At 42.3% G+C, this 16,208-nt stretch overlaps 1 protein-coding gene across 2 annotated transcripts; it reads left to right on the forward strand.

Moving 5' to 3' along the window:
• The first annotated feature begins 1,819 nt into the window (after positions 1 to 1,819).
• tbc1d25 (TBC1 domain family, member 25) lies at positions 1,820 to 16,208 on the forward strand. 2 transcript variants are annotated; one of them, XM_078254157.1, is made up of 7 exons: positions 1,820 to 2,005; positions 3,422 to 3,531; positions 4,704 to 4,858; positions 6,407 to 6,534; positions 6,636 to 6,824; positions 7,878 to 8,153; positions 12,949 to 16,208. In XM_078254157.1, the coding sequence occupies exons 1-7, from the start codon at positions 1,961 to 1,963 to the stop codon at positions 14,644 to 14,646; spliced, it is 2,601 nt and encodes an 866-aa protein (XP_078110283.1). In that variant the 5' UTR covers positions 1,820 to 1,960; the 3' UTR covers positions 14,647 to 16,208. The 2 variants fall into 2 exon arrangements, with proteins under 2 accessions (XP_078110283.1, XP_078110285.1); XM_078254159.1 differs by having other exon boundaries at positions 1,826 to 1,870.

Here is a 16,208-nt window from a genome sequence, read left to right on the forward strand (position 1 = left end):
CATTTTGACGTCACTTTGACAGAGAATAACTTCACATCTGAAGCGTTTAAAGACTCTATTTGTCCGTTGTTTATTTCTAAAGAAACACGACAATGTATAAAAGGCTCCATTACCTTGTACCTCACGTTATGGCTCCGTAGCAGACGTTTTTATAACAATAGGCTAACGATTGGGTCATAACCACGAGACTTCCTGTCTCATAGTAGAGGAGTTACCGTATAGTACAGGAGAAGCTCTCAGGCAGTTTGGACTTCCATTAGCTGTTTAAGTGTAATGACTAATGTTAACTATCATTGTAGTGATCAATAATGAGCCTGTGTCTATGTTATCTCCTTACATATACCTACGCTCTCCGTCTCTGCTAGATTGGGAATGATTGAGATTTCTCTTGGCACAGCTACCAGAAGACTTCCAACTTTCAGACAGGTTGCTCACGTCACATCTACGTCTTCAAGCTCAGTTGGAGGCTGCTCAGTAACGCTCAGCCATCACCGGGAAAGAGCTTCTAATGTCCTTCACTGGTCTCCGTCCAGAGACACGGGATCTGTTGGTCCATTCTTATATACTGTCTATGTCTTTGGTTCACAGATTGTCAAACTTCCATCAACAGGCTCTAACTTGTTGGTCTCTGCTATATAAACACAATTTCTCCCCTCACAAATGTTTTATCTGGAACAACATGAACATCATATATAGAAACAAGACTCTCTTTATAGAAAACTGGTTTAAACATGATATTCTACTGGTAACCCAATTATTAAATAACTCAAATCAATTTCCATCCTCCAAGAAAATAATGTGATATTGTAACTCGAGCTATACCCCATGGGATCATCACCCTACTTAGAGATGAGACAGATTTGGATCAATGTAATATATCTTTCTCCAGCAGTGTTTCAATAAATGGTCTATCTTTTCTAGACAGAAAAGTCAACAACAAAGTAATAAAAGACCTTTTATGTGCAAAATCCATCCCTGCCTCCAGATACAAATGGTCCCCCTTATATGAAAATATTAACTGGAATAGAGCATGGAGTAACCCACATACATTTTTTAGTTATAAGAAATATCATTTAACATTCTTCACCATTTTTACCCCTGTAACAAGATTATCTCTAAATGTATCCCTACCGTAGACGGAAAATGCAGCTTTTGCTTTATGGAAACAGAAGCGTTAGACCATTTTTTCTATAGCTGTTCACACAGCTCTTCTCTGAGGAATGATAGACAATGTTTCATTAATGGACAACGTGGCTCAAACATACATACATTTATCTGATTTTGATATCTTCTTTTACTTTTCTGACTCAAACTCCTCCGTACAATATATAGCCAACTTAATAATTCTGCTTGTTTATGAAAAACAAACCCCTTTTCAATGTTTTTAAACTTGACTTAAAAAATGATATAGATTGTATTTCTGGATTAGAGGGTAAAGCAATACTTATCTGATTTAACTTTGTAATTAATTTAACTGATATTTACTGTCTGATACTCTGGCTATGTACTTTTGTTTATAATTTTTTACTGACTACTTGTTATATGATATTATTTTCATCTGTATATCTATTGACTGATATGTATTATTATTTTTTTTTTTTTTACTTTACTTATTTTTTTAATTCTTTATAAAAACATGATCTGTAACAACATGATTTGTGTTCTACAAGTTCAATTTCCTTATTTGACAAATTGTAACAAATGTATTCTGCAATAAAAAATAAAAAATTAAATAAATAAATAAAAATAAAGTCTTTGGTTCACAGATTCCGGTGCAACACCGGAAACGCAAATTCGCCACCTCCAGTAGATGGCGGTAATACAGCTGTGAGGACCCTCTCAGACCCCATCACGAAATGAGAGGAACTCGGTTAGTGCTACTGTTATTGATCACCATGTCGGTGTAGAAGGAAAACAAAACCCAGAACCACCACCCTGTTCCGAAAACGGAGTCTTTAAAATGGCAGGCGAGGAGGAGAGGGGGGTGGTTCGTGTCAAAGTCAAGGTAGGATGATTACGGTTCGAGTAACAAACTGCCAACGTTCGCTAGTTAACGTCAGCTAGCAACCGTCAGTTTGCTCTAACGTTTGCTGTCTTTCAAACACACATTCAACTGCTAAACGTCGACATAAAACACCTGTGGCATTAGCTGTAGAACAGTGTGTTTGGAGGGAGAGAGAGAGAGAGAGACTCGACATTTTGTCAACGTTTCGCCCGGGCCAGCATTGTTTGTTTTCGTTGAATACAGACTGCTGGAAGTGTGTGTGTGTGTGTGTGTGTGTGTGTGTGTGTGTGTGTGTGTGTGTGTGTGTGTGTGTGTGGTGTGGGGGGGGGATACTTATATCTATCACGTTATTTTGACCGTAATTTGACTGCAACAGCTGGTTAGAAATGTACACAAGTATGTAAAACCCCATAATGAAGATCCAACGGTAACCTAATGCTGATACACAAAGCGGTGAAACCCTCACAGACTCGAGTTGACTGACGTCACCTGCCTGCTCAGCTAAAATGCGTGCGTGACAGCACTCCGTGACGTCACATGTTACCTGGAGTTGAATGAACAGTGTGGCCTCTATTTCAGTAAACTGATGTTTATTTAATTGCTTTACCCTATGTTGCAAAATGGGTCAAATAATCTAAGAATACGATTATTTTTATTTTTATTTTTTTTAATCATTATGTAGACCAACTACACGCAGTCAGTGCTTTCTGTAATAATTAATAATAATAATAAATAATAGATAATAATTAAATATTATCTATCAATGTTCAGCAGATCTATAAGATATGTGATAATATAAACTAGAGCTGCAACTAACGACTTCAATTGCCGATTAATCCGCAGATTATTTTCTCAAATTAATCGTTTGTTTATAAAATGTCAGAAAATGTTGAAAAAGTTTCATCCCAGTTTCTCAAAGTCCAGGATTATGTCTATAAATGTCTTGTTGTGTCGGTCGAAAACCCAAATATATTGTTTCATATTGAGTTGAGATAAGATTCTCTGATTCCAGTTTCTTAAATATTGTTCTAGTCTCTTCTCTCGTCTGGGACAGGAAACTGAATATCTTTGAGTTGTGGACAAAACGAGACATTTGAGGACGTCATCTTGGGCTTTTTGGGAAACACTGATCCACGTGTTATACAGTTTTCTGACATTTTAGGGACCAAACAACTAATCCATTCATCCAGAAAATAATCGGCCGATTAATCGACAACGTTATCGTTAGGTGCAGCCATATCTTACACAGGTAATTCACAGTTAATTCACAGGTAATTCACAGTTAATTAATAGTTAATTCCACTGAATTATTGTCTACTTACTGCCAAAAATAGTAGAATGTGTTGCCACCTCCCCCAGGTTTTCCCCCCACAGTATCTAGTGTAGTTTTTTTAATTCTTTTGTTATGCTTCTCAGAAATGTGACGGGGTGTTTCCTGTGGAGTTTCGCTCCTTTGCTGTTGATCCTCAGATAACGTCGCTGGAGGTCCTGCAGCACATACTTATCAGAGCCTTTGATTTGAACGGGTAAGAGTCAGCACCCTGGCTTGGTCTATATCCACGACTTGGAATGCGGAAATTCCTCCAGATGTCCCTTATTTCGGCCGGATGTTTCCGTCACCTTCCTCTTTCTTTATGTTGGCATCTTAAACTCCGGTGGATTTCTGAGGACTCCTCAGATCTCTGCAGGGTAAATCCAGACAGCTAGCTAGAAGGTCGCTACCTTCAGACTGCAGGCAAAAGTGGCCCAAATCTGATTTTTTTTTTTTTTTGGGGTCAAGTGACCAGGTCAGACTTCTTCAGAAGTAGTGTGAACACTCAAATCAGATTTAGACCACTTCCCTGTGTGGTCCTGAATCAGACCCAGGTCTGATTATTATCAACGCGGCCGCAGCGTGAACAACCAAGGAGGATTTGATGCGACTTTTACGTCAATCTACATCGACATTTGTCACAATTATGCTCCGGCGGGAGTCGGTCCTAGACACAGACAGTAACATTAAAAACTTGACTAGGCCTACAACATGGAGAACAGGGATGGAGCAGGTCAATGGAGGGAGAGGCAGGTGTTAGACCTCATTACTCATAGTGTATGGGGAGATACTTCAGTTCAATCAAAACTAGAAGGATCGTGCCGTAACCGTCTCCTCCTCAGCACCTGCTCATTAATGTTACGGCTGCCATTACACAAACATTTTGAAATAAAAGTGAGAATGCTGACTTCCTCCATAACGCGCTGCGTCTGATGTCATTGTTATTGTTCTTTTGTGCATGTGGGTCAGTTCAAAACCACAAACAGTTCACGCTGGAGTCTGATAAAGGCCACATTTTAAAAGGTAATGTGAACAGACAAACAAAAAAATCGGAATTAAGCATTAAGACTTGCGGTGTGAACAACCTTTGAATGTACACATGTTCCACCAAAACAAGTTCCTTCCTGAGGCTATTTTGCAGCGACACCGTTGCTCCGTCCGGCGCTTAGCTCCGCCCAAGACGATTGTGATTGGTTTAAATAAAATGCCAATAAACCTGAGCACGTTTTTCTCCCATCCTTTTTTTTTGCTGTGTGGACTAGACAGACCCTCCTCCACAGCACTACGGAGGAGGGTCTTGCAATGTGAGACTATACTGGCTATAAACTGTGACATAGACACATTATGTATATCAGCATTTTTTATTCCTCTGTCTTTTAAAACCAGGAAGCGGAATTTCGGGATCAGTTACCTGTCTCGAGATCGGAGTGGTGCTGAAACGTATCTGTCTCTGCTGTCTGACTGGGATTTGGATGTCGCATTTGTCGGTGCAGCAAAATCCCATCTGCAGCTCAAGATGGACATAAAACCTTCAGAAGACAGTAAGGACACCTGTGTACCCTTAAAGCAAGCGTAAAAGATCAAATGCAAAGCTTATACTGTGCATATACTATATTGCAGAGAACATAAAGTGTGGAGGTAAATGTGAAAATGTGGCATTTGCAGTTAATTTGAAGCTAAACTGTAAAATACTTCCATATACAGTATGAAGGAAATCAGATGTTCCTCAGAGAGTTTAAAGAAGACAACACATAGTTGTCTTCTTTAAAGTTGTCTTTTATCGTAAATAAATAAATGTTCTTCCTTAAAATACAGGGGGCATAAGTCAGTACACCCCTATGTTAAATTCCCATAGAGGCAGGCAGACTTTTATTTTGAAAGGCCAGTTATTTCATGGATCCAGGATACTATGATCCTGATAAAGGTCCCTTGGTCCCCCCATCATCACATCCCCTTCACCATACCCCCCCATCATCACATCCCCTTCACCATACCCCCCCATCATCACATACCCTTCACCATACCCCCCCATCATCACATCCCCTTCACCATCATCACATACCCTTCACCATACCCCCCCCCCATCATCACATCCCCTTCACCATACCCCCCACATCATCACATACCCTTCACCATACCCCCCCATCATCACATACCCTTCACCATACCCCCCACATCATCACATACCCTTCACCATACCCTTCACCATACCCCCACATCATCACATACCCTTCACCATACCCCCCCATCATCACATACCCTTCACCATACCCCCACATCATCACATACCCTTCACCATACCCCCCCATCATCACATACCCTTCACCATACCCCCCCATCATCACATACCCTTCACCATACCCCCCACATCATCACATACCCTTCACCATACCCCCCATCATCACATACCCTTCACATACCCCACATCATCACATACCCTTCACCATACCCCCCACATCATCACATACCCTTCACCATACCCCCACATCATCACATACCCTTCACCATACCCCCCACATCATCACATACCCTTCACCATACCCCCCATCATCATACCCTTCACCATACCCCCCATCATCACATACCCTTCACCATACCCCCCACATCATCACATACCCTTCACCATACCCCCACATCATCACATACCCTTCACCATACCCCCACATCATCACATACCCTTCACCATACCCCCCCATCATCACATACCCTTCACCATACCCCCCCATCATCACATACCCTTCACCATAACCCCCCATCATCACATACCCTTCACCATACCCCCCCCATCATCACATACCCTTCACCATACCATACCAAACCAGCTAACTGAAATAAAACCATGCCAATCTCTAGGTATGGTGAAGGGTATGTGATGATGTGGGGCTATTTTAATTAGAACATTTATTTATTTACGATACATTATTCATTCACAAAGAAAATTGGTTAGGGTGCTGCACCTAAGCCTCATAGTGGTAGGGGAAACCCTGCATTATGAAACATTGTGAACTATCCCTTAAGTAAGGAGTATAAATTAGAGGCAGACCTAAAATAGATGCTCGTTAAGTCTACTACTTTTTGTCCAACTGCAGGTCCTGTTATGGAGGAGTGGGACATCATAAGCCCCAAAGATGTGATTGGCTCCGAGCAGCTTCTCACAGAGCGGACTCGGTCTTTGGCATCCGCAGCTCTTCCCTTCACACAGTCTCTACTGTCCCAGGTTCCTTCACTGTCTTTAACCTTCCTCATGCGGTCTCTTTTACCTTCTACCCTCTATAAGTCAGGGTCTTTGCTTACACACTTGTTTCACTTTTTGTTCAGGTGGGCCGCACGCTGAACAGAGTCCAGCAAGCCCTCAGCTGGACTTACGGGGAAGAGATCAAGCCTTTCAAGCCCCCTCTGAGCGATGCCGAGTTTCACAATTACCTCAACGGACAGGGCCAGTTGTCCCGACCTGAGGAACTGCGACTGCGCATCTACCATGGCGGTGTGGAACCTTCACTGCGCAAAGTAAAGTACCGTACCTGTGCTTTATGAGCATTACGTTTAAGGCAGTTCACAAACTGCCTGTTGCATTTAAAACTAGGATGCACCGAATCCAGGATTCAGCTGAATATTGGGCTCTTTGACGGGGTTGGATTTCTGCTGAACCTTAGAATTTTTTTCCACCGAACCGTACCCTACTCTTGCACTACGCACACTACGCTGGTCGACGTAATGACGCCGCCGTTGATTACGGGAAGGTGTTTACGTAGGTGGAGCGTTCAATGCAGCAGGCTGTGAGAAAGTGAAAATGGAACTGGTGAGCAGAAAAAGTGTTGTTTGGCAGTACTTTCAGTCAAAAGAAGGCCATTCAAGTCCAGCTACATGTTCAATTTGCAATGCCGATTTCTCTCGTGTTGGCGAGGACCCTAAACAATACACAACATCACCGCTGTTACAACATCTGGTATGAAACATCTGGAAGAATACGAGCTGAGCATGAAGGAATCTACAGACAGCAGCCAGAATGCAGCAACTTCAGGTACGGCAAAGGGAGGACAGTCACTGCTAAGAACTTGTGTAAACCAGACGACCATTACCAGCTTATTACACTGCTGTGGACGTTGTTGACTTCATTAATGTGTTGACTGTGTTCATGGACTGAGGATGGGAGGAGGATTCGGTATTCGGCCGAACCCCAAAAATCTGGATTTGGTGCATCCCTAGTTAAAACACATGATAGAAAATCATTTCCAACATTCTTTTATTGAAGAAATTGAACATTGAATTGAATATAAAAGGCAGCACTAAAAAAGAATGATAGTTGCATATTAAAGTTTTCTGCTGATATTTTCTTTCGCATAATGTCACAGCCTTTCGCAAAGTGTTTATTGCGCCAGATGATATCGCGATGACGATATGAAAAAATAATATATTGTACAGCCCTAGACTTCAAAAAGTCTTTCCCCCCAAATGAGTCTAGTAAAAGGGTGCATTGTCTTATATTCAGGGCAAATTAAATGGTTAGTATTTTTATTACTGGTTTTAATGAATGCTGCGTTGTCTGCTGTGTTATGTTAGGTTGTTTGGCGGTACCTCCTGAACGTCTACCCCGACGGACTAAGCGGTCAGGAAAGAATGGACTACATGAAGAGGAAGACGAGGGAGTACGACCAGCTGAAGAGAGAGTGGAACGCCCGGGTCAGCCACGAAGACCTTGAATTTATCCGTGGGAATGTTCTTAAAGACGTCCTGCGGACAGACCGGGCTCATCCGTACTACGCAGGCTCAGAAGACAGTCCACATTTGACTGCCCTCACAGACCTGCTCACCACATTCGCCATCACACATCCACAGGTGTGTAGAGTTGTTCTATCAGTTAGCTTGTACCGGCGTTAGGCACCTCACCAGGGGGGAGGGGGAGAGTTGGAAGTATGCCTATGGGGCTACGTCTCGGTCGTTAAACTGCATCCACGTTTCCTGCACTTGCTTCCCTTCCTCGCGTCTTTGTCCGTCCGAGTCCTTTGTTTTTAGAGGGATGAGATTAGAGATGTTCCGATACCAGTATCGGTATCAGCTCCGATACTGCCTAAAACGCTGGTATCATGCACCGATCCGATACCACGTAAGAAAGCCCGTAAGAAAATCTATGTTAAAGTAGTTTATTTATGTTCTTTTTCCGTTATAATTGACTGTCAAACTGCAGAATAAAAGAAAGTTCTGTGGCGTTCATTGTTCAGTTTTCACAAAGAGTTTAACCTGAGCCAGACTGACAACAAAGATAGAAATCACATCCATACAGGGATAGTAGTATACAGTTGTTAAAACATAATATATATGACACACTGGTATCGGATTGGTACTCGGTATCGGCCGATACGCAAGTTCAGGTATCAGAATCGGTATCGGGAAGCAAATAATGGTATCGGGCCATCTCTAGATGAGACGTCCTTTCTCCTGAAGCGTCACGTGAATTCGTCGGCTGTATGTGCAGAGTTAGCAAACAGCTTTCAACTGCACGGCTTCCAGGAAGGCTGCTCTCTGTATCCTCACTCATAGCTCCCTCAGAGATCCCTCCTCCATCCTCGCTCATAGTTCCTCAGAAATCCCTCCTCCATCCTCGCTCATAGCTGCCTCAGAGATCCCTCCTCCATCCTCGCTCATAGCTCCCTCAGAGATCCCTCCTCCATCCTCGCTCATAGCTCCCTCAGAGATCCCTCCTCCATCCTCACTCATAGTTCCTCAGAAATCCCTCCTCCATCCTCGCTCATAGCTCCCTCAGAGATCCCTCCTCCATCCTTGCTCATAGCTCCTCAGAGATCCCTCCTCCATCCTCGCTCATAGTTCCTCAGAGATCCCTCCTCCATTGTTCCTCGTGGCGAGGAATAAGAGCCTTAAGATGGCCTTCGCAAAGGAGGGCCAGAACGACTTCCGGTCCGGACAAGGTGCTATTGAATTAGAGACTTGGGATTTAGCCCAGGTGTTTCTAAAAGCAACAGGAAGTTTTTTTACTGTATTTTTTATATTGGCTTCTGATTTGGCTGTTCATCAGCCCGGTGAGAGCTGCAGCAGTGGCTGCGACGCACAGCTCCTGTAGCATATTAAAGAATTTCAGAACTTGAAAGTGACCGATTGCCGCAATTCCCGTTAAAAAGCACGCTACTTCTCTGAGTCATAAATCTATCCAATCTGAACACAAAGCCACAAATAAACGTCCATCAATCCGATTAGAAATCATTGAAGACTTTTAAGTTTCAAAGTAATCCAGTGATAGTTGTCCGTACATCAATAGGTAAACTGCACACAGGAACTGCTAATAGCTGATTCAGCATACTTCTAACTTTGCCGTTTTGCAGAAAGAGAGCGAGAGAGAGGTACAAAAAATATGACTCAGTCAGACTTTGAAAAACCCCCACCTTAAAGAATGCAGTTAGGTTCAGCCTTCAACATTTACATAAACTGAAGTTAAAAAATAAGTACAACCAAAAAAAATTACATTTAAATCTGTAATTACTCTAAAACACAACTGTTTTTCATGGAACCCGTGTTGACAGTCCGTAGCTCAAAGCGTAAAGATGAAATCAGCAGCGGACGATATGAAATGTTAATTAAATAATAGGTTTGTACATTGTTATTTGCAAATTGAGATATAAGGTTTAGATAAGATATTCATTAGCCTCGGGCCTTAGCCATTCAGGGTATTTTGCCATTGGGACTGGATCCAAAATGGAACTGGCAGTCAGCTCGTAACTAAACACTCATTTATCAAAGCATACGTGAAGCAAGTTCTAACTGTGTACGAACACATAACTTCTAAACCTGTTCTACATCCAACCATTTGTGCACGTACAGACTCATTTACACACAGACACTTCCCTTTGAAAGAGTTACAAGTTGTGGACAAAAGTAGCAGACGAGCTGGATAAAGACAAAAAACATCACAGACAACGTGGTTAAGATACTGTAGCATCCCAGGGGCAGGTGTGTGGGAAAGACTTCCCAGCATGCACCGGTGCAACGGTAAGTCTTTACATGTGGTCCTTAGGGTTGGGTATTGTTTGGGTTTTTTCCGATACCGGTGCTAAAACGATACTTTAAAAACGGTGCCGGTGCCTGAACCAAAATATATATAATATACAAACAATATATACAATATAATGACAGTTGGCGAGATTAAAGAACGGCTTGTTTATTGCTAAGGGCACATCAAAATTAAATTGATTGAAAAGATTGATTAATAATGTAATAACAATAACTTATAACAATGACTTATTTCACCAGTAAATAGCTGGTAAACGACAAAAACAAGCACCAGAATGGAAAAGGGTATTTTACAATAACTTTGAATGCACCACAAGGCTGGTGAGTTTCAAGTGAACGCACCGTCTGTGTTGTTTTTGCGACAACAGCAGCTGCAGTCAGACCGTTACGTCCCGGTGTTGGAATCCTCTACAGGGAAATACAGTCACACTTTACACTGCTTAACGTAAGCTGTCAGCATTTTAACCATTGGGTTTAATCCAGCCTCTAGCTAACGGTAACGTAGCGTCCCGTGCAGCGATGCTTCTGAAAAAAAAAAAGTCAGGCTCCGAAATGAGGCACTGAAATTTTCGTTCTTATTCGGTCTCGTTAATACCATTTACGTCCGAACCGGTGCCCTATTGGCACCGCGTTTCGGTACCCAACCCTAGTGGTCCTGCATTGGTGTTACTGTATTTCACATGTGATCCACACCTGATTTGTTGCCATACAATTACTTATTACAAGCAAATGTGGTAAGAGCGCCAGTGATGTGTGCACAGTTTGTCATGACATCCCTACCTCGCAAGCTATAATGACATGATGTGCCTTTTGTCAGCGTATAAACATTACGGGTGGGGGGAAAAAATCGATACAGCATAGTATCGCAATATTTTCCGTGGCAATACCGTATCGATACACAGACGCCAAGTATCGATCTTTTATGATATATGTGTTGGTCAGTTTGTCTGCTTGACAATCCCTTTTTGCAGCAACACAATTGAAGTGAGATGAACAAACAGAGAAATGTATCTTTTTAGGTAAAACAGATGTTGACAAAGTTTCCTTTTGGGGACATCATTTGAAATTGGGAAAGATTTGAAGTTGGGAAAAAGGTAATGAACTGCAATATGTTTAAAATCGCAATAATATCGTATCGTGACATAAGTATCGTGATGATATGGGATCGTAAGGTGATTCCCACCCCTAGTAAACATACTGTATGATGCCAAACCTTATATCAGGGCTTCAGCGGGGTCTTAAAAAGTCTAAAAAAGTCCAACATTTTAGCCTTTAAAAAGTCTTAAAGCCGCTGAAGTCTTGTGTTCTAGCTCTTAAATAACTTTAAACAGGTATTAATTTCCCTACGTCCGTGTAACATTACTCTAATGCTCATTTAAATGATTGGGTTTTTTTATTCTGTGGTGTTGTAGTTCTTTCTTTCGCTCGTCCATTTATAATTTGCCGTGTATTTACAGGTTATTATTTCTCTGTCGCTTTAGTTTATTAATTTTGCAAGTACTTTTGTGACTCTGCATTTCGTTTTACTTTCATATCGTGATATACAGTAGGTCTCAAATTTCATTTATAAAGGTCTTAAAAAGGTCTTTAAAAAGTCTTAAATCTGACTTGTTGAAACCTGCAGAGACCCTGTTGTATAGTCTCGCATCGCCGGCTCCATCTCCACAGCACTGTGGAGTTAGGTCTGGCTGCACCACAGATGCATTCTGGGATAGGAGAAAAGAACGCTCTGGGTTGTTTCAAATCCACATGAACCCCTTTTCACATCGGCATAAATTGGATCCAGCGCAAAGCACTTGACAGTTTTGAAGCTGGTTCGGCTGTTTCTCCCGTTATTTCGTTACAAGCAATGTAGCATTTAAAAGGCTATTTTTTAAAAGGGTTTTAAGTGTTATGAGTCCGGCACAGTGCTCACGCACATAAAATGTTACATTGTCATTTCCAGCAAACTTCCGAGAGAACAACACAGGCAAAAAAAAACATTGCCGGTCTGTTTATATATATATATATATATATATATATATATATATATGTATATGTAATATTTTCTGGTCCAGCTCAGCTAAAAACACAAAATCCGTCAGCGCTGTGGAGATAGATATGGCAATGCAAGACTACCGGTAGGCTAACGTTATCGTCACTTCATCTGTTCAACTGACTTTAGTTAACCCTTGACTGTCTTGCTGTTAGTGAACTTACCACGGACAGTTGTCTCATTTATTGACTCACAGCAGTACGTATCTGCAGAATGAATATAGGGGAAACACAGTGGATATTCAACATTATTTTTGCCATTTAAAAAAAATAATAATAATAATAATCTGGCCTGTACAATTATAGGGGAAACACTGCTTTGTTGGTCCTCATTTTACAGTAAATATACGCAGATTCTCTGGCATAATAATGTTTAATCTTAGCAGATTAAAAAAAATCTGATTCTATGCATAGAAATGATTTTATGCATGATAAATGAGGCCCCTGATCTACCCTTGGAATAAAAAACTTCTTTGTTTCTTTCAGTTTTTTTAAAATCTGCAAGCCCATTTTATTCTTAAAGTGTGCGTATATCTGTAAACAGACTTTTGTAACTTTGTGTTGTGTTGTTTTTCAGATATCATACTGTCAAGGCATGAGTGATATTGCCTCCCCAATACTTGCGGTAATGGACAACGAGGCACACGCCTTCATTTGCTTTTGTGGCATCATGAAACGCTTGGAGGGGAACTTCCGGCCGGATGGCCAGCTCATGTCTGTCAAGTTCCAGCATCTAAAGCTGCTTCTGCAGTACTCAGATCCCGAATTCTACTCTTACCTGGTGTCCCGAGGAGCTGACGACCTCTTCTTCTGCTACCGCTGGCTGCTCCTGGAGCTCAAGCGAGAGTTTGCGTTTGATGACGCTCTGAGGATGCTCGAGGTAACGTGGAGCTCGCTGCCCCCGGATCCTCCAGAAACCGAAGTGGAGCTCCTGGGACCGCCGGTGGACACCGAAGAAACAACGTCCTGCAGAGACAAGGACAAGGCGGTCGAGAATGGTCTCGGAGACGATAAGGAACAAAAGGAGAAGCAGCGTAGACGACACATGCTGAGGCCTTCGAGAGAAGAACCAGATGTGAGCAGGAATGCTGCCGTAGAAAAAAAAGACAGGAGAAATGCTGAAAAGGGAAGCGAGGTGGGTGAATACGATATTCCGCCAGCGACCATGGAAAAGGCAGATTTGCAGGCTCCACCTCTTGAGAGGCAAACTAGTTTCGGGGAGTTTAAATACTACTCTGCCCGAAATGAAGATAGCTTTCATATGGAGGATGCTGAGCTGCCACAGCGTTTGGTGTCTTCAAAGTCAGTTACAAGCATTGCAAGGCGCCAGTCGACGGCTGATAGTGAGGAGGACCCCGGAGAGAGAACACCTCTCATAAAAAACGGCGACAATAGTTTCGCTCCAATGTCATCGCCTCCTATCTTTCCTAGTGGCCTTCCGATCTGGAAAACCGGCCCCTCTGTCTCTCCCACATCTTCAGCTTCACCCTCCAGCTGGCCAGGTGCTTCTCCAGACTCTCCTCCAAAATCCCCACCCCCATCCGCAACCAATGGAAGTGAGGCCTTACTAAGAACTGTCCCAAAAGTATTGACCAACTCTGCCCAAGTGCTCAGCAGTACAGGGATTAACTCGCCCACAACCCCCACTGTAAAAACATCCGTTGCGTCTCCAAACCACACTCTGAGTCGATCGTTACTCTCTTCGCCCATTTTGTCCTTTGGAAGAGGCCCCTCGCTGTCTGGCGGCAGGTCGTCTTACAACAATCTCCCTTCGCCTGGCAACAAATCCCCCAGCACTACAGCTAACACGCCCAGTTCTTCAAAAGCTGAGACCACCAGCATCAAACCATGTTCCCTGCCGCCGCCTCAAGAGTTCGGCAAAGGCAATCCCTTCATGCTGTTCCTGTGCCTGTCCATCCTGCTGGAGCACCGAGACCACATCATCAAGAACAGCTTGGATTACAACGAGCTAGCCATGCACTTTGATCGCCTTGTGCGGCGCCACAACCTGAGCCGGGTGCTGCAGCGAGCCAAGGCCTTATTTGCGGACTACTTGCAGAGCGAAGTGTGGGACTCGGAAGAAGGGGACGAGGTCAGTTCGGACTCTCCGACAACAGCTACTGCAGCTCAACACTCCCCCTCTTCAACCATCTCTGCCAGGCCCATTTACAGCCCTTTAGCGTCGCCTCAGTCATCATCTCCGAACTCAACCTATAACCTCGCAACCACCATTCCCTCCCCAACAGCTCAAGTTTCCCTTTCTCCCGTCTCCTGAGTCCATCATGCATCACTGGCTTCCTATTCTCAGTGAACTCCTCTGTAGACTTTGTTTGTCGCCCATTGGAGCGGTTGGTCTTTTTTTATACAGCCTTCCACATTGAATTGGGCTGTTAATGGGTAACTACGTTCTTTTGGGTTTTTTTTCAACCTGGACCCATGTTTTTGTGTGTGACTGATGGGAACACCAATCTTTGACATTGGTCCAGTATTAAGCAAGAACGCTGCAGTCGGCAACGACGAAACAAGCTACAATGTAAGTTAATTGGGCAATTGCACACCTTCAATTACGTCCATTAAAAGGTCTGTTTTTGCCACTGACACTTTCAGATTAATACTTTAAGTGTCTGACAACATTAGACTTAGAAAACATTAATGTCCCCGAAAGGCAATTTGTTGTACAGTACAGGCATATTGACACATAATCAATGACACAAACATTGAACCAGACATCTACAGTGCTATTTATCTAACACATAACATACACACATCAGTAAATAGAATACAATAAAAGGAGTATATTGCACAATATCATAAATAAATAAAACTACTGGACATTAGCCTACTTCACATCTATTTCTTCAGTCATACCCCTCCCATCCCAACATTATGGAAAGGATCCCTACAGAGATAGACCTTTTTGTTAAAAGTAAGATCCTATTCGTTTAACATGAATCATCCCCGAAATCGCTGTTGCGAAACTCACCAGACTGCACTTAAATTAACAGTAATTTTATCATCGTAAGACACACTTCATTCAAAGTCGACAGAAACAAAATAAAACTATCAAAAGCCGTCTTGGTTCATCTTTCCACTGTTCCAACAATCACCACTCTGGTTTGGTTGAAATAAACCCTTAATTCACCCATTTACATGTGGAGATAAGCTGGTTCTATACACGCTAAAAGTCCTGATTATTTACATGGAGTCTGGTGAAGATATGCTGGCTCTATACACGCTAAAAGTCCTGATTATTTACATGGAGTCTGGTGGAGATATGCTGGCTCTATACACGCTAAAAGTCCTGATTATTTACATGGAGTCTGGTGAAGATATGCTGGCTCTATACACGCTAAAAGTCCTGATTATTTACATGGAGTCTGGTGGAGTTTGGATATAGTGATTTCATAGCTGTTTCTGGTTAAAGAAAAAGGATCTTACTCTTTAACTAAAAGGTCTATCTCTGTAGGGATCCTTTCATAATGTTGTCAGACACTTAAAATAATAATCTGAGTCTGTCAGCGGCAAAAACAGAACTTTTAGTGGACGTAAATTGACATTGTACATTTGCTCTATAGGGTTACATTGCAACCCGGTTTGTCGCTGTCAGGTTACAGCGTTCTCGCTCAATACTGGACCAATTTCAAATATTTCTGTTCACATTGGTCACTTAGACACACAAATGCATGAGAAAATAGGGTCCAGGTTGATGAAAAACGAAATGACACTTTAATGATATTCTCATTCTGTGTATGATTGAATACATATTTACTTCTATTTAGTACTTATGTCTGTAATCGTAATATTAGATTTTTTTTTAAATCAACCTTTTAAAGTGTA

The sequence above is a fragment of the Sander vitreus genome, chromosome 7 (assembly GCF_031162955.1).
Source record: "Sander vitreus isolate 19-12246 chromosome 7, sanVit1, whole genome shotgun sequence".
Lineage (NCBI taxonomy): Eukaryota > Metazoa > Chordata > Actinopteri > Perciformes > Percidae > Sander > Sander vitreus.